Genomic DNA, 20,331 nt, shown 5'->3' with positions numbered 1-20,331 from the left:
CAAATATCAATAAAAAATAGATATCTTATGATTACAAGAATAATCCAAAATTTTATGCACAGTTAATTCACAAACAACAGTGCAGTTTTTCAGAAAATAACATATACATGTAATTCAAAAATGCACATAAAAATGATATTCTTGTTTCATGAAAAACCTAGTTATCTAATTAGATGTGAGTGGGCTCTGATACCAATTGATGGATAATAATAAGCAGCAGAAGCAATCTCAGTATCAAAATCACATGTAATCTAGACAACTAGCATAAACGGGATTTCACGGGTTACCTCTTGAAGCGTGAACAAAGCTCCTCTATCACGTAAGCCTCCAATTCCACAGTAACTCAATGAATTCTCCATCATCAGCATGATAAAGATTCGCGAACGTTCCACAGTCTTCTACTGTGTTGCCCAAATAATATCCAGAAATAGTAATTTCGTGTGGGCGAAATTTTCTAGGAAAAAGGCTGAAAATTTTGGCCACCTTGTTCTTCCTCCTCTAGGTGGAAAACCTTATGTATTTATAGCACAAGTTTTAAGGGTTAAAACCCTTTTCCAAAATCGGGTTTTCTTTTCCACAAAAAAAAGGATTCCTTTATTTCCTATTATTTAGGCACAGGAGGGACCACAAAATTTAATTAACAAGGCTTTCAATTATGGAATTAATTTCTAATTTTCGAAATTAATATCCACCATAATTAATTACGAATTATTCCACTAAAAATTCGTAATTGCACTTCTTATTCAATTTCGAAATTTATCCATTAAATCTTATTTAACTCCCCATGTTAAGATTCATATACTAATCAATTAAATTAAATTACTGACGCTTTAATTTATTGATTATTTCCTTTAGACTTCCGCTTAACTTATTTCATGTGTCGGATACAAAATCCACCGGCCAGGTTTACACATGAAAACTTATAAGCTTTCATAAAGGTGTATCATCAATCTCTAAACCGAGACATGGATTCCATCAACTAACTGTTACTTCGCCAATGTACATTATTATTATCCAATTTACCAGACATATTGACCCACGAAAGAATCTCGCCTTTTAATAAATTAAAATAATAATAATATACACAACTAATAATAATTATATCAAGATTAAGAGTATAAGTACATTTAATGGCTAGAGAGTTTATTTTATTAAGTCAGTATAAAATACTTATCTCTACTTGGTCCGTTCAATACATACAAAATGTACTAGCACAAGAAGTTGGAATTAAACCATTCCCATAATCAAGATAAATTATATTTAATCTTGTGCTACAATCATCCATGATAGTTTGTCCAATTCTATCATTAGATTGTGAACTCAAACTTTATACTTATAAGAATCGATGATTTAATCTGCCGTGTATAAGCTAAACTATATACACTAAATCATCTACTATATAAGCAAATGACACAGACTAATATATGATCTATTTAAAACTATATTAAAACTGAATAAATAATTATTTCATAATAAATACTATATCTAAACAAAACTCATGGTTAATAATATATATCCCAACACGGCTTTAATGTCTTAACCGGGATTAATGCTACTTCCATCAACTGAAATGCTTACTCCACAATTGAAACGCCTGCATTCTCTACCAATTATATTAACAAACTGTGAATGAAAAGTGGTGTTGTCCCTTGATTTCGGCATCTCATCGGCCCTTGAAAATGGTGGAGTAGCACTTAATAATTGCCTATCAGATACATAATAGGAGAAGCAAATTATAGTGAAGTAGCATATAAACAAACAAGAGATGAAATAATGATAATATAGCTAACTCAGGGAAACCTTTTCAATACCAACATACTGAAGTATATGAAATGATAATAATTCATTCATGTCATGACCATCATTGTCCATAATACTAACCAGAGTCATGAGTTGCTATTGCTGACCAATGAAATAATATTATCACACAAAAATCTTGTAAAGTAGTTGTACTTGTAAGTCAAGAAGTACATCTAAGAATTATGTAGAAATCTCAAAAGTCACATTGAAGAAAGGTCTCAAACATATCTGTCGGATTTCTTAACATCTGTTACATGCGAAGCATACATGGTTACGTTAGAGACACTTCAATTTCCAGAAGAGCAATTAATTAAATTCAAGTTTGCAGTTACTGTTTAGAAGCTGCAGCATGTAACTCCATACACCAAGGAGTTTATTACGTTCTGGCCGATTCATAGTACTAAATGTAACTTACAATTTAATGGAAACTGTAGCGATTACTTCTTAACAAAACTGCAATGTATATTACATATTTGTACAATAATAACAACAAAATATATATATAATTGAAGGATAAAACCATCGTCCAAATTTTGAAGGATATTTTTGTAATTCAACTTTGACAGTTGAAGCTTCCTACTTTTAGTATAGTATGATTTATTTACCATTTTGAGATCAAATTGATTCGCTTGTCGATAAACCACGCGATAAATTTAACCGTATCAATTTACGGGTAAACATTTTTATTTTTTAACATTGAACATAATAACTAGCAAAGAGATGTTGTAACGAGTGATATGTCATAACACGGACCCGAAATTTGACCTTCTGTTCACTTGTATATTTTCGATCAGGTCACACACAATTCTATTATTTTGGTGTGACAAAAATAGTTTTGTATAGTGAGAAAAGTTCAATGATTAGTGGGCGTTTGGACATACGAATTGTAAAATTCCGGAAAAAGTGAAAACAAATTTAAGTGAAAATGATATTTGAAAATTAGAGTTGTATTTGGACATGAATATAATTTTGGGTTGTTTTTGAATTTTTGTGAGTGATCTGAGTGAAAAATTTTGAAAATCAGTTTTTTGAAGTTTTTTAAATTTTCGAAAAATTTCAAATTTTATTTTCAAGTGAAAATTAGAAATTTTATGGCCAAACACTTATTTCGGAAAAAAGTGAAAATTTTCCAAAAAAAAAGTGAATTTTTTTTCATGACCAAACGGGCTCTGAAGTTACTCACAAGGCATAATTAGAGCCCGTTTGGACATAAGAATTTTTTCGTTTTTTTTAAAAAAAAAAAATTCAAAACAATATTTTGTTATGAAAATTTTACTTTTTTCAAATTCAACTTAAAAATGCATTTTCGAATTTGAAATTTAGTATTTTTAAGTTTTATAAATTTATCCTATATTTTTGAAATTTATAAAAGGACCCTAATCACTTATTAAACCTAGGTAACACCTATAGAGTAGTCTTGAACTATATTTTGATATCCATTGTTGAGATATACAATTTATACTTTTACCTGAATGAGCCACTACAATTTCTATTAGAGATTGCTCGTATAGTTAAACAATCAACATGTTTAATTGTTTATTTCAAGTAGGATAATCAAGTGAAGGTGATTTTGATAGTTTTTTTACAAATTGTGGGGTATAAATCATGTTTCTTGGTTTTGAAAAAAGTACATCCAAATATGTTGCAAAATTTATAACCAAACACAATTTGAAATTCCAAATTTGAAAAGAAATCTTAGAAATTTATGTCCAAACGCCTACTAAGAATCTTGACAAATTCTCCGTTTTCCCATAACAAGTATATTTCATACAGCTTTCTTTCTTTGAGAATTTAGTTACATATGTCTAATCATAAAGCATTTTTTTACTTTTCATCATACAAAATTTACCCTTAAATAGTACTTGCAAGAGAAATATAAATTTTTTGATATTTTTATCTATCACCCACAGAAGCTTAAGTGTGGTATAACTCATAAGAAAACAGAAAAGGGTGAAACCATTCAACCTCAGGAGTCAAAATCTAATGACTTACACCAAACATTAAGGATTCAATGAATAATTTATTTCGTTATTTAAAATGAACGCAGCAACTGACGGACAATTTTACAAAATTAATTAAAGAGAAACTTATGAAAAATTACACAGCGATCTTCCAAATTGCTCTGGCTACAGATTCTTCCTACTCTGTTAAAAAAAACAGTGTTAATAGCTCAATAAGTATAGTAATTAATAGTACTTCTATTTCAAGAACTTTTATCTTTATCAAATTAACATACTTCTAAATAAATAATAAAAGCTTTAAATGAGAGTGGATGTAGTCGTATTATCTGAGTTACCTGAATTCTGATTACTTGATGAAGAGCTTGAAATCAGCAATTTGATATTCTTCAACTATTTTTTCTCGGATATCCCTTGCTGACTTTACAACAGATTCATTGCACTCCTTTACCTCAATGGACTTTAAAGAAGAGATGTCTTCGAAACAAGAAGGGATCTCCTTCAGATTCTCGAGTCCACGCAGAAACAACCGTTCAAGGTTAGGAAATGCGTCATCGGAGACGGTCCATTCTTCAAGACTGCGACAAAACATTAGTTTCAAGACATTGAGTCCAGGGAACTCATCATCGCTCACTTCCCATTTTTCATCGTCAAATTCAATGGCTAGCAGTTCTAGCACCTGAAGGTTCTGAAGCTGACCAATGTTTGATAAGTGCTCGTGGCCCAGTCTAAAGACGGACAGTTTCAATATTTTGAGATTTGATGCGGAGATGCATACAGGATACCGATGTTGGAGCTCTAAGACTTCACCAATAATGTGTAGCGTCACAAGCTGTGCTGAACAATCCAATACAGGGAACAGAGAGCTGCAAACACCCTTGAATTTGCATTCCAGCTCCCGAATATTAGGTGCTTTTCTCAACATCAATTCAACATCCTCGACACAAGAAAAATATGGCTGAGAAATAGTGTCCAAATCATAAAATTTTGAGGAGTCCTCAAGTAACTTTTCCGCATTATTTATAATGAAGAAGTGACTAATATGCAGATGTCTCAATTTACTCATCTTCCTAAGAGTAACCGGTAACAACATTTGTCCCCAAGATCTTAATATCAAAGTCTCAAGGTTCCAAAGATTTGATATGGACGATGGGATTGACTTCTGCTTAGTTTCTGCATAAATATATCTCAAGTAAACTAGCTCAGTTGGAAAAGAATCAATAACAACGTTCTGCTCCAAATCCAACACTTTTAGAAACTTGAAATTCTGCAAAATGCGTGAAATAGCGAAAGCGGGTTTAGGTACGGAAATACGGGCAAAGAAATCTGTATTACTCCTGAAAAGTATTGAGCCAACATGTGTGCAAGAAGGGCTCCATTCTTCAAGATTATCCACTTCACAAAAGGCCAATCGACGTTGCGCATGCTGCTTATGAGAGTAAATGCAGGAAGAAGGATTGGCATTGTGATCCCTATGAATATTAGCAGTATCATAACATTGATTTTCAAATATAACTGATATAGTTAATCCTTGTGACTATATAAATTAGTAAAAACATGTACAATTAATTTTAACATATAACTTGAAATTTTGATTTATTGAACAAATATAGTATCGTAATTGGTATATATATTACCGTATTATCCATAGCAGAAGATTCTCCTCCGCTGCTTTTTCCTTGCAAAACTCGAGCAATACATCATGAAGGCGACATGCTTCAACCTTACCATCTGAACTCCTCTTAGCATCCATAACGAGATTTCTTCCCATAAGATTCTCCAAGTAACCTTCGGCTATATCTTCCAATCTCTTGCCTTCACAACTTTTTAGAAATCCTTCCGAGGTCCATAATCTTGTTAACTTGGAAACATTAATCACTCTATCCTCTAAAAATGCTCCAAAATAAAGGAAGCAAGGCTTAAGATGACATGGTAAATCCTGATAACTTTGTTCCACAATGGCCTTTGAATCGCCGTGAATGTGGGAACTTAAAGTTGTAGCCACTTGTTTCCAACTCTCTTCTGTCTTCTCGATCCTTGCCAGAATACCAGCCACCAAAACAATTGAAAGAGGCAGCCCTCCACACTTCGTTGCTACTTGTCGCCCAACTTTTTCAAGGGGAAGGGAGCACCTTTCTTCACCAATTACTTTAGATTTTAGTAACTCCCAGCTTTCATCTTTGCTCAATATACGAAGATGAATGGGTTTACTAACAGATGTAGCATAATTGGCAACTGCAAGATGCCGCGTTGTTAGAAGGATTCTGCTTCCATTTTTGGCATCATAGAAGCAAGGCCTTAAATCATCCCATGCACTAGCTTCCCACACATCATCAACAAGGATAAGATATCTTTTTGCCTTCAAAGTTTTCTGAAGCTTTTCTGCTACATCAGCTTCAGTAGAGACGCTAGGGCTCCCACCAATGGCATCGTTCAGAATGGCCAAAAGCAAATCGATACGTTTATACACTTGAGATACACAGCATTGTGCAAGAATATCAAAGTGTTCAACAACTGAACCATCAGAATAGAGGTTTTGGGCCAAAGTTGTCTTACCTAGGCCAGGCATACCGATAATAGAGATAACATCTAGTTCTCGGCATCCTTTTGTTAGTTTGTCTCTCAATTCGTTCCTCATGTCCTCAAGACCAACAATTTGTTGATTTGCCATTGGAGTCTTAACCAATTGTGATGACTTATGATCAGTGGCAGTATTTGTATCATCTAGTACTGAACTAGACATTTTCTTTTCTTGAATCTCTTCTACCTCTGCTTTGATACAAGTAATCTCCTCTATGATATCGAGGAGCCAACGCTCAAGACACCAGTGAGGAACTTCTTTGCTTATACAAGCATCAACCACATATTCCACCTCATACGCTTTGCTAATCAACTGCGTAGCACAATCTTGAAATATCTTGAGCTTATTGTGTTGGTCTTGTGAAACAGTCTTTAGAAAAGGTTGCAAGCTCTCAAGTTCCTTCTGAATTATTTGAAGTTGGTTCATGACAAAAGCGAGGGAATCTGAATGGCGGCTCTGGAACTCCTTCAAGTTGTTTAAAAAGAAATCAACATAGCCTAGTCCATGAATCCTCGGCAAGTTAGATTGAAACGCCTTTCGAATGATGAGGTATATCATGGCTTTGACAGGCTGAATGTTTCCCGGAAGATCAAGACCAAGTGCTTGGTTAACATCCTCCATCGTCATGCCTTCTTTCTCCCCCTCACTGTCATATATAGAGTAAATAAGAAGTCCGGCATCAACAATAACAGTGTCCATATCTTGACAATGAAACTCACGACCTAGTATTGGCAGATGGATGAGATTGGCTCTCATAAGGCTGAGCATATCCTGAAGGATTGCCATTTGATCATTTGAAGAAACTGTCCCACTAGGATTACTAACAGTGGGTAGCTTCATCAAATTGTGTGCGGGAGCCTCCACAAATTCACTTTCAGTTACATGCTTATTTTGAATATTGGGATGCCATCCTGGTTGTATAATCGACTTCAAAGCGCACAGGACATCTGTATAAATTTTGCGAATACCTGGCTGAATGGGCCTAATATTCATTTGCAGGAGATTAGAAAACAAAGCATTCATTTCACCAGGAGCCACGTCTTGATTTTCCTTGCCATGGATGGGCAAATACAACCATGCAACCATTGCTGCGTGGCTGGACACAATTAAAACGTGAGTGAAGAAAGTATGTCCGCTTTGAGCTGGCTCTGTGCATTTGTTTGAAACAAAGCAAACGAAAAACCTCAGCAAATTCAACTCCTTCAAAACCTCTTTTAATTGTTCCTTTGGTTCCGGAACATAAAGTAGCGAACAAGGATCATCAATCTGCAGTAGAACATTGAGATTCTCTATAACACCATCGAGGAATTCCATTAGAAATTTGGGGGTAGGAATATCATCCTTGTTGGCTGGAAGTAGTATTGATGATACTTGGGCGAAGGAGTATTTTGATTGGAATTCGAGCTTACTCTTCCAAATTCCTGTTGGCACGTTGGAGGTAAAGGGATCAAAATTTGGATCAGCGGACCACTCCCTGTCAGAACCAGAAAAGATAATTTGGAGAGTAGCCTGCTGTACTGTTATGGATTTCTTCCAAATTTCTTTCATTTTCTGCGGGACATCTACGAAGGTGAAGCTCTGCAGACTGAGAAAACCCTCCAGGAAATTTAACTCCCATAGAAAGAACTCCAATCGATCCCTTGAAACATCATCGATGTTAGAGGGTCGAAATTTAAAAAAGTCATGTCTCAGTTTAGACAAATCTTTGTCTAAAAACATGACTCTCCGTCTTTCCAGAAGTTGTGACAAAAGAGTTAAACTGCTATGAACTTGAACTGCAAGCGGAAAAAGAATAAGAGAAGTTGAGATACAAATCAAATGTATTCGCACAACCTTTTGTTGTTTCTTACTTCACTTTGATTTCCTCTTGCTCAGAATTTTACTATTCCATTTATATATTTTAGTTGCATCAATTATAAGCAGCAAGTCAACTTATTGTAAGTAAGTCCACATTATTTATTCCTTGTATGCACATGGGTAGATTCCTTCCCATTTCGTCTTTACCAATTGTCATATTAAATGCAGCAGCATTATTGATGTATCACATAAGATTAATTAGATACACATGGGTACACAAAGTAATATTATATATAATCATTAGAGATGTGAATGATAATCAAGCGACCATTTAAGAAATCGAAGAGCCAGGTTATATAAAATTAAAAGGGAGCAGAAGAGATAAACACGGAAAGATTAAGTAGTAAATAAATTGAAAGGACAGCCCGGTATATTAAGCTTCCGTTATGCGCTAGTCCGGGAAGGTCAGGACCACAATGGTCTATTGTTCGCTAACTTAATTTGCATTTTTGCAAAAGGACTCAGAAACTTGTGATTTTCTGATCACATGGCAGCAACTTTAGGCCCCGTCAACTTTAGTAAATAAATTAAGTAGAAGCAAATTATAACTCAAAAATTCGAAAACATTTAACACAAATTGTAAGGAAATTAATCCAATATGTAGACTAATTAAGAAATTGCCGGCCTTTTCCTATAGTCAAGGGTTCCTATAGAAGAAATATTAAAAATTTGTAGCTTAATTATCAGATGAGGTCAGTGATGTTAAGATACCTCAAATCAAATAGTCCATTGCTGTAGACATCAGACGCTTACCCTGCGACCAATCGAGCCAAGATCAGAAACACAACCAAACCCTTGGAAATTGAGAAAATTGTTTACAATATAGAAGTCGTTCAGTTCTAGAAAATTTTCAGTCATGGTGGAATTTCTAGTACTGATTACTGAACACTTCACACTTCTATATTGTAATGGCTTTTCTTTTCTTTTCAGTATTGATGTACTGACGTGTCATAATTCGGTTTGAAAATTTGGTCCGAGAAATTTTATCTTAAGGATATAGTCATTTATATTTTTTTAGTACTTCACCCATAATTCGGTTATATTTATTAGGATCGGGAACCCGGGTAGTGCGAAATTTAGTCAAACAACGATATAATGACAATAACAAAGACAATGGAAGTTGATAACAACGACAATTAAAGTAGATAAAGAAGACACAAATTTAACGTGGTTCAGTCAAAGTGACCTACGTCCACAAGCGGAGAGGGGCAATTTACTATAACAATAAGAGTACAAAAGAGAGTACAAAATTAGAGTAAATACTCTAATTAATCCCAAATACCCTAAGGGAATAACCTCACAAGATCACTCCAAAGAAAGGGTTCACACAAGTGCTTCCCAACACTAACTCTCATACAAAACACTCTTAATAAAGGAAGAAAGGAAGAAACAAGAAATGAAGACTCAAGTCTTGTTGGTGTATCTAAAATGAACTAATGATCTTCCCTTTTATAGGCAAAAAAGTCTTAACCTCTTAGGTGTAAAAGAAGAGATACAACTTGTGCAAATGATGTCCAACACACAATGCAATATTTTTGGGTCCCAAAGAATATTGCCAACAAAGTATACACTTTGCAAAGATGCTTATGCTTATGTAAGATGGACTCCATTTGACAAAATAATGGCCATATTACAAATCTCCACCTTAGCCTAATTTTGGATGATATAGTAAATTTGCTCCACCTTCTCCGCAAAAGCCCCAATGGGCATATGTCAAAATTTAATGCCATCAAAATCAGACAAATTGTCTGATACCAAAACTGTAGTAGGGCCTCTAACAGTGGATCCCAATAAAGTATACAATGAACCAGATCTGTGTGCTTTCATGATCAAACGAGCACCTTGAAAAATTTTTAGAACTCCACCTTCACCAGTGAATTTGCACCCAAGGGATTCTAAAGTGCCTAGAGAGATGAGATTTTTCTTCAACTCAGGAACATATCTAACATCGGTGAGAGTTCTCACCACATCATCGTGCATTCTGACCTGAATTGTACCTTTGCCAATAACGTTACAAGTAACATTGTTACCCAATTAAACAACTCCACCTGTAACTGAATCATATGTAGAAAACAAGTCCCTGCTAGGACACATATGATATGAACAACCGGAATCTAAAATTCACTCATTGTCTAATCTGAAACTAGTTTCAGTTGCTAAAAATATAGTTCCCTCAATCTCATCAGTTGCTACACTAGCTTCAGCGGTGTCAGTATTTTTGTGCTCATTTTTTCTTTCTTTGTGCTTTTCTTTATTTTTCAGTTTATAGCATTCAGAGATATTGTGACCTTTCTTATGACAATAGCGACACTCTAAATTATTGTATCTGGAATTGGAGTCGGATTTGCCCCTAACAAACAAGCCAACTTCCGCTTGAGTTCCACTAGCTTCTCCAGTAATATCACTATCTATCTGTTCTTTTGATTTTAAGATAGATTTAATATCCTTATAAAAGATATTATCCTTTGCATAAAGCATAGTATCTCTTATATGCTTTAAAAATGGGGATAGAGAACAAAGCAGTAACACAGCTTGATCCTCATCTTTAATTTCAGCATCTATATTACTCAAATCCATAAAAATGGAATCAAAGGTGTCAAGATGAGAGAGAATAGATCTACCTTCACTCATACGAATTGTATAAAGCTTCCGCTTTAGGTAAAGTCTATTTTCCACCGTCCTCTTCATATATAAGGTTTTCAATTTTTTTCACATGCCTTTAGCTGTGGTTTCTACAGAAACTTCACGTAAAACCTCATTTGAGAGATTTAAAATAATACCTGCTTTTGCCTTTTTGTCTATGATGGTAAACTCCTCGTCCGTCATTTTATCCGGCTTCTTCTCCTTTCCTTGCAACGCTAAGTCTAAGCCATCCTGAATTAGGATAACTTCCATCTTGAATTTCCACATTCCGAAGTTTGCACTTCGGTCAAATTTCTCAACATAGGTCTTTGTTAGAGTCATTTTGGCTATTGAAACTAACCCGGTTAAATCTGGCTCTGATATCAATTTGTTAGGATCGAGAATCTGGGTAGTGCGAAATTTAGCCAAACAACGATATAATGACAATAACAAAGACAATGAAAATTCATAACAACGACAATTAAAGTAGATAAAGAAGACACAAATTTAACGTGGTTCGGTCAAAGTGACCTACGTCCACAAGCGGAGATGGGCAATTTACTATAACAATAAGAGTACAAAAGAGAGTACAAAATTATAGTAAATACTCTAATTAATCCCAAATACCCTAAGGGAATAACCTGACAAGATCACTCCAAAGAAAGGGTTCACACAAGTGCTTCCCAACACTAACTCTCATACAAAACACTCTTAATAAAGGAAGAAAGGAAGAAATAAGAAATGAAGACTCAAGTCTCGTTGGTGTGTCTAAAATGAACTAATGGCCTTCCTTTTTATAGGCAAAAAAGTCTTGACCTCTTAGGTGTAAAAGAAGAGATACAACTTGTGCAAATGATGTCCAATACACAATGCAATATTTTTGGGTCCCAAAGAATATTGCCAACAAAGTATATACTTTGCAAAGATACTTATGCTTATGTGAGATGAACTCCATTTGACAAAATAATGGCCATATTACAATATTAATATGATAAAAGTTTATTTTATGTATTTAATATTATAATATTATAATGGCAATCGCGTAAAAGTTTTCCTTTTCCCCATTTCAAACACTACCTTCTTTTCCCTTTTAACTTGTGATGTAAATTGGATACATATATTTTCGTTTCAATTGCATAAATTGTTTTCAAATAAGTATGCACTTTTTTCTTAACTTCATGTTAAGGCACAAAGATTCACATAAATTAAAACAAAGACCATAGCAATGACTTTAGTTTCTTAACTCTAAATTTAGATTATACTTTGTAAAATAAGAGTCAACTACATAAACATAAGGAGAACAAAAAGTAGAATGTTGTAGAAACTTACTTAGCGGACGTTGAAGTTGTTTAACGGAAAGAGATTCTTTACGTCGGGCAATGAATCGAGCTTTGGGAGCAGAATCAGCTGTAATGCGGAGTGAACGCTTTGATTGGATAGACTTACTTGATACTTGTTGCTGGTAAAATTAGTTGAGGTGCGTATAAACTGGTCCGGACACCATGATTAGCGTAAGAAAAAAGTTCCCGTAGCTAGGATACAATAAACGCCAATCATCTACATTCACAAGGAAACAGAAAGTATCTAACTTGACCCTAGAAGTTTTGCAGTATCTCTTTGGCAAGATGATCAAACTCTATGAAGAGTTACAACATATCTTTCCTTAAAAGCTGAATTCACCAGCCACTACCAACATATTGATGCACAGGAAATTTAAAGTTCCTGGAAATTGTCTTTAGGATACAATAATGTCAATAATCGATTGTGTTCTGCAATGAATTCAAATTTAGAGCATTCACTAGGAATACAATGTAATTAACGTGACTCAAGAAATTATGCAGTATTTCTGAGCAAGATCATGAAAATCAATATGAAGAGGTAGGACTTTTCTGTAGGTTCTTTGTTTGAAATCTGTTGTTTGATTGTGTCAGAAGAATTTCTTTTGTTGTTATCTTGTTGAACCTCAATTAACTGTTTTCTAATGAGCCAAGAAATCAAATCCATTCATAAGGGACATGTCTCCAAGTTTAGACACCAAGTCCCCCAATACTGGTGCTTTAATGCCCAAATACAAGGTGCTGAAGCTCCCAGTTTCTGTCTATTAATACACACATGGCACTGACGCGTCCGTTTCTGAATGCTCAGTGCTGGAGCTGCAATGCCGCAACTAATCGCAGGTGTGAAACGATGTAATACTAACAAGAATAAATTGTCTCTGCAACCTTCCCCTTCTAGGAACCTCCAAGTCCAAATTCGAACATATACCTAAGTCCAAAATCACCAAACGAACCTATTGGAATCATAAAATCATCAATCCGATATCATATACCTAAAATTCAAATCGTGGTCAACTCTTACAACTTAAGTTTATAACAATAGAACTAAGTGTTCCAACCTAAACCTTCATGAAACCAAACCAACCATCCCCACAAGTCACAAAACAACAAACAAGCATACATGAAGCATCAAATAGGAAAACGGGGTTCAAATACATAAAACTGTATAGGATAAAATATGATAAGACACGTGGCTGACTAAAAGGAGGATACGTGGAATCCAAGATACGCAGCCACTACGCTTGTTACCGGAACGGATAACGTTCATAAAAGTGTATTAAATGCTCTACGCCCGGTATCATTTACTAAGGAATATTCTACAACATTAAGAGCGACGGTCCATTACAAAGAATTTGGCATTTACGTTCAAATCTTTATCAATGACTCTCATAATTGGCATTAAAGGAGGGCATGATCCTAGGATCTCTTTCCATAGACATAACTATAAATAGTGAGCTCAGTTACCATTGTAAATCATATGAATTTTCTAGCAAAAACATATACTATATTCTACATAAAGCTTTATACAATTTCACTCTCTTACCTTTTGATCTCATCATTGTTGTGTTCGGAAATCGTGTTCTCGGAATCACTATCTTTGCTATTTCATCTACGTTCCAAGGCTAAGTACTGTGTATTTCTTCGATTATTATATTATTTCAGGATCAAAGTAGTTTACTTGTTTAAAAACAACGTATAAATTCAACTGTACCGCTTTTCGGGTAAACAGTTTGGCGCCCACCGTGGGGCCTAGACAGTCGTGTAATTAAATTGATCCTTGCCTTTTTTACTAACGTGTTTTGATTATTCTTTCTTAGAAAAAATCACAAAAACGGTAGATAACACTGTTAACGATGCACGCAACCCTGAAATTCGATGGGATCAAACTCATTGTAAGGACTCGATCAATGATACCCGCAATGAGGGGAATGACGCAGCATCGGTTCATGACAGGTGATACCCTCGACGGGTTCGGGAGACAATTCCCGATGATGCTGACGGGAGCAAGTAGCGGATGCTGTGAGAATCCTGCAAGAGCAACAGGCAATCATCCTAGGCCATCTCACGGGACAGGATCAGGTTATGATGGAACCGAAGTAGGCGCTATCAGGTGCTTCAAATAATGCAAACAGGCGCGATCCAATTCCTCCCGTTGTTCCCGCAGACCAAACAATGCAGAGAGTCGACAACAACACTCCAGGGGTGAAGTTGGCTCCGATGGGGATGGGGGGAGCAGACTAGGTCTTAACAACGAGAACGATTAATTCAAAGATGAGCTTTTACGGTTCATAAGGGAAGTAAACGCCCGCATGGATCAAATCCCGATCGCACCACCAGTATTGAAAGCCCAAACTCGAAGAAGTATGTTTAATTACCGTACAAGCCAAGTGCGGCACCAGAACTAATCCTGAAGTATTTCAAAATTCTGAAGTTCCAATGTATGATGGAACTTCAGACTCGCATGAACATATCACCACCTACACAACGGCGGTGAAAGGAAATGATCTAGCTCCTCACGAAATTGAATCTGTGTTGCTAAAAAAAATCGGCGAAACTCTCACGAGGGGAACCTTAACGTGGTATTCATTACTTCCCGAGCATTCCATTGAATCTTTTGAAATGCTCGCTAATTCTTTCATTAAAGCTCATGATGGGGCCAGAAAGGTGCAAGCCCGAAAGGCTGACATATTCAGAATCGCACAAGGAGAATTAAAATTATTACGAGAGTTTGTTACCCGATTTCACAAAAAACGAATGTTGTTTTCGACCGTCCCGGATGAATAGGCAGCTGAAGCATTTACCAAAGGATTGAATCCGAGAAGTTCAAACATTTCCCGGAAGCTGAAGGAGAGCCTGCTTGTGTTTCAAGCAACAACCTGGGCAGATGTTCACAACCGGTACGAGTCGAAGATAAGGATCGAAGATGACCAGGTTGGTTCTACATCATCGGCCAAAGGACGGGAGAAGATTAGAGAAAAATCAAAGGATGACTACGACGCGAATATGAGGACTACAAGGGGTCGGTTTTTGCCCTACGAGCGTACCGAAGGCCATGGTAGAAATTTTCGAGTAGTAAACAAGTTCACCATTGACGGAGGGACTGATCGTGGTCAAAACAATAGATCATTTCAATATAAACAAACGTCGGGGTCTCGAGATCTTTCTACCCCAGGTTATCATAATATAACTTCAACGTCAGTGTAGTGGAACTGGTGTCAGCCTTGAGGAACATTAAAGAAGAACAATTCCTGAGACCTATGAGGTCCGATTCCAGCTAGAGGGATCCCAATATATGGTGTGATACCACGGGACGAACGGTCACCGGACAGGGGACTACCGACATCTTCGGGAGGAGGTGACAACCCTATTGAAGAATGGTCATCTCCAAGAATTCTTGAGTGATCTAGCTAAGAACAATTACGATCGCAACAGACACAAAACGGAATCCTCGAAAGCAGGAAAAGAATCACCAGGCCAAACGATCAACATGATATTTGGGGGGAACGAGATTAACGGGGTCACCTTTTCGGTGGCAAAGAAGACTAAAGTATCGATAAATCACAATAAAAGACTCCGGGAGGATGATATCACTTTCACGGAGGAAAGACATAGATGGATTGCTGTTACCACACAAGATGCACTGGTAATCTCTTTAAATGTGTTAGATTTTAAAATTAAGCGTGTTCTAGTGGATCCAGGAACTTCGGCTAATATCATACAATGGAGAGCATTGGAACAAGCTAAACTCATCGGAAGCATTATTCCGGTGACAAAAACTCTTCGATGGATTCAACCTTGCAAGTGTGACGACCCGGGGAGAGATCTTGCTGCTCACGAATGCTGAAGGAGTAATGAAAACAACTCTCTTCGAAGTAGTGGATGGTGATATGGGATACAACATCATCTTAGGAAGGCCATGGTTACACGAGATGAAAGTTATACCTTCGACATATCACCAATTACTGAAGTTTCCAATGCCAAAGGAATCAAGCATATAAGAGGTAACCAACCGACAACGAAGGAGATGAATGCAATCTCAGTTTCCAGTAGAAAAGGGAAGAAGTGCACGACATAGCAATTATAGAAACCAGCGCCTACTCCCGAGTTAGAAGAGGTTATTCCAGGGGCAGAATGATCAGAACAATATCAGGTGCCGAGATATTTCCAAGTTCCGAAAGAAACGGACGCAACGAAATCCACGGCAGAGGAACTAGAGCAAGTGTCATTATTCGAAGAAATCTTAGAAAGAAAATTTCATTTGGGAACATGACTGCACCCCGAGCTCACGTCTGGTTTTATTGAATTCCTTAAAATTAACGCTGATTGTTTTGCATGATCGCACGAGGATATGATAAGTATCCCAATGGAAATAGCAGTGCACAAGATGAGTTTGGATCCTAACGTACCACCGGTAAGACAGAAGAAGCGCCCTATTGCCAAGGCCAGGAATAAATTCGTCAAAGAAGAGGTAACTCGCTTGCTTAAAATCGGTTCGGTCAGAGAGGTAAGATATCCAGACTGGTTAGCCAATGTAATAGTAGTTCCTAAGAAGAACAATAAATTTTGTATGTGTGTAGATTATAAAGATCCTAATAAGGCGTACCCGAAAGATTCATTTCCACTGCTTATTGATCAAATGATTGATGCCACGACCGGGCATAAACTGATGAGTTTCCTTGATGCTTATTCTGGGTACAACCAAATTAAGATGAACCTGAAAGATCAGGAAAATACTTCATTTATAACAAATTTTGGTACATATTGTTACAATGTAATGCCTTTAGGGTTGAAAAACGTCGGAGCCACTTATCAACGGCTCATAAATAAGATGTTTGAAAAGCAAATAGGAAAAACCATGGAAGTTTATATAGACAATATGCTCATTAAATCTTTGAATGCAGGTGACCACCTTAAGCATTTGCAAGAAATATTCGATATCCTGAGGAAGCATAACATGAAACTTAACCCCAAAAAGTGCGTGTTCGGGGTCAGCTCTGGTAAGTTCCTTAGGTTTCTGGTCTCACAAAGGGGAATTGAGGTAAATCCCGACAAAATCAAGGCCATAGACGATATCCCGGATCAATTATCAAGCATGAAGGAAGTCTAAAGACTCACATGAAGGTTAGTAGCTTTGAGCAGGTTCATTTACCGGTCGTCAGAAAAGTGTCATCGCTTCTTTACATTGCTAAAAAAGAAGAACAATTTTCGAATGCACGCGAGTGCCAGCATGCTTTGAGTGACTTGAAGAAGTACTTATCAAACCCTTCATTGCTCTCGAAACCAAAAGTAGGCGAAACATTGCTAGTCTACCTCGCGGTTTCAGAAGTTGTAGTAAGTGCGGTTTTAGTCCAGGAGGATGAAGGTATGCAGTTTCCTATTTATTACATTAGCAAAATTTTAACGGGAACAGAAACTCACTACCCACATTTGAAAAAACTGGCCTTAGCTCTCTTAGTCGCCGCTCGAAAGCTGAGGCCCTATTTTCAATGCCACCCAATAGCTGTGATGACTACTTTCCCTTTGCGCAACATCCTTCATAAACCCAAACTCTCGGGCAGATTGGCCAAATGGGTCGTCGAAATGAGTGAATTCGACATAAATATAAACCGAGGACTGCAATTAAGTCACAAATCTTGGCTGGTTTCGTGGCTGATTTTAGTCCGGGACTGCTACCTTTGGCAACCAAGGAGGTAGTCATGGTGTCAGAATCGACATCAGGGCTTTGGACCTTATTTACGGATGGAGCCTCGAACGTAAAAGGGTCTGGGTTCGGAATAGTTTTAATCATGCCTTCGAGGGAAACTTTAAGGCAAACTAGCAGAACAATTCCTTTAACTTATAATGAAGCAGAGTATGAAGCTTTGATTGTAGGGCTCGAATTGGCCCGGGGACTTGATTCCGAGGTTATCGAAATCAAATGTGACTCACAACTGGTGGTAAATCGGGTTTACGGGATCTTTGATACCAAAGAAGAACGTATGCACCAATATGTGATAAAGGTCCAGGCTCTTTTGGCATGATTCCGTGAGTGGTCAATCACTCATATCCCGAGAGAGGATAATGCAGAAGCGGATGCATTAGCAAACTTAGGTTCATCGACGAAAATAAAGGGATTGGAGTCCGAAATGGTGGTACAACTAATGAGTTCAGTCCTTGATACAGATAGTTACTATGAAGTGAATTCGGCTAGTCTGGTCTGGGACTAGAGAAACGAAATAATCAACTACATCGAGCACGGAAAGTTGCCCGACGATCCCAAAGCGTCACAAGCGTTACGCACCAAAGCTGCACGTTATAGCTTCAGGAAGGCCACTTGTATAGAAAATCTTTCCAAGGCCCGTTGCCCAGTGTTTAGGAGCATCAGAAGCTGACTATGTCATGAGAGAAATCCACGAAGGGATATGCGGTAATCACTCAGGCGCAGAGTCTTTGGTGTTGAAATTGGTACGGAAAGGATATTATTGGCCTCGCATGGAACAAGACGCCAAAGATTTCGTATGAAAATGTGATAAGTGACAACGCTACACATCACTAGTACATCAACCGGTAGAACCCTTACACTCGGTTCTATCCCCGTGGCCGTTCATGAAATGGGGGATAAACATTGTCGAAATGCTGCCACAGGCTCTCGGAAATGTAAGGTTTCTTTTAATTTTGACTGATTATTTTTCTAAATGAGTGGAAACAGGTTCTTATCAGAAGATCGGAGAACGCGAAGTGGTCGATTTCTTGTGGGAAAATATAATTTGCAGGTTCGAAATACTAAAAGAGATAGCATGCGACAATGGCCACAGTTTATCGATGCAAAAGTTACAAAGTTCTTCGAAGACTTGAAAATAAAGAGAATCACATCCTCTCCTTATCATCCGAGCGCAAATGGTCAAGCGGAGTCAACATACAAAGCGATAAACCATAAGAAAAGGTTGGAAGCAGCAAAAGACAAATGGCCCGAAGAGTTGCCCGAAGTTCTATGGGCCTACCAAACAACGGTCAAATCAAGTAAAGGAGAAACTCCCTTTTCCCTCGTGTACGGTGCTGAAGCCCTAATCCCAGTTGAAGTGGGCAAACCCAATTTGAGAAATTCTCAGATAGATGAAGAATCGAATGATGAAGCAATGCTAATCAACTTGGAACTGCTCGAGGGACACAAGGACATGGCGCATGTAAGAATGGAAGCTCAAAGTCATAAGATGGTGCGATATTACAATCGAAGAGACAATTTCCATTTTTTCAAAGTAGGAGACTTGGTTCTAAGGAAAGTAACATAAAATACAGGGCTAGGTCCAACGTGGGAAGGTCCTTACTGGATTTCAACTGTCACTGGAAAAAGTTCATATGAGTTGGAGAACCAGAATGGGAACAAGTTGTCAAGCTTGTCGAGCAACTGGAACGTGGCACACCTCAAAAGATATTATTGCTAATGAACAACACTCAAACAGAAAGTATGTGCTGCACTATTTTTCCCTTCGTTCAGTTTTTGTCCCAATTGGGTTTTTCTGGCAAGGTTTTTAATGAGGCAGTGATAGAAAGCAATGTACGAAGTCAATAACAACAAGACCTTTGATAGCAAGGCAAACGAACAAGCTCCCACTCGGGGATGATTAGGTAATCTTTGGTTCGATAGCAAATTCCCATTGGGTAGTGAAGTTTGCTACTGAACAGAGGTTACCCGACCGTTCACAGACACAAACTGCTAGGGGATTGTTAGGTATTCTTTCACTCGATAGCATGGATTCCTAAGAGGAAACAAGATATATTGCCGAGTGAAGGATTACCTAGCAATTCATTGGTGGGACATTCGAAGATACAAGACTTCCAGTGTTCTAATTCTCATTCTTAACATTCAACGGGGGGGGGGATGATATAAGGATACTGCAACAATGACTGCCACGTCAACTGGGAACGAAAATACGGAAACAAAATGCATCATCGGTTCTGGGGACTGTGCAGCCAGCCCCTAGAAACAAGTTGTACAATGCTTATGTAATTTCTGAAAATAGAAGGAATAAAAGGAAATCCTTCTGCTTTTATCTTGTTTCTTGTCTGAACGATGAGCTAACTTTGTCATTTGAAAGTTAAACAAGTACTTCAAATATTAGTGTCGTAATGAACAAGAGACGTCCTCTTCAAGAGCACCGTAAATATAAGAGGGCCCTCTCTTATAAAAATCCTCACA

General features: G+C 37.2%; 1 protein-coding gene across 1 annotated transcript; it reads right to left on the bottom strand.

The window, feature by feature from the left end:
- Positions 1–3,759: 3,759 nt before the first annotated feature.
- On the bottom strand, positions 3,760–9,148 carry LOC107763273 (late blight resistance protein R1-A-like). The gene is made up of 4 exons (XM_075248063.1): positions 8,908–9,148; positions 5,396–8,114; positions 4,097–5,230; positions 3,760–3,944 (listed from the first exon to the last, which is right to left on the bottom strand). Exons 2-3 carry the CDS (start codon positions 8,056–8,058, stop codon positions 4,108–4,110), a joined length of 3,786 nt encoding a protein of 1,261 aa, XP_075104164.1. The 5' UTR covers positions 8,059–8,114; positions 8,908–9,148; the 3' UTR covers positions 3,760–3,944; positions 4,097–4,107.
- Between the last annotated feature and the right edge of the window lie 11,183 nt (positions 9,149–20,331).

This window comes from Nicotiana tabacum, chromosome 24, assembly GCF_000715075.1.
Source record: "Nicotiana tabacum cultivar K326 chromosome 24, ASM71507v2, whole genome shotgun sequence".
Classification (NCBI taxonomy): domain Eukaryota; kingdom Viridiplantae; phylum Streptophyta; class Magnoliopsida; order Solanales; family Solanaceae; genus Nicotiana; species Nicotiana tabacum.
Note: the sequence above shows the minus strand (reverse complement) of the source record. Positions and strands in the feature narration are given on the sequence as shown.

Excerpts from the sequence above, each read along its gene's own strand:
- LOC107763273 (XM_075248063.1), bottom strand. The coding sequence starts at position 8,058 with ATGTTTTTAGACAAAGATTTGTCTAAACTGAGACATGACTTTTTTAAA. Across the intron at positions 5,231-5,395 it reads CTTCTGCTATGGATAATACG|GGATCACAATGCCAATCCTT; the intron begins GTAATATATATA and ends TAATATTCATAG.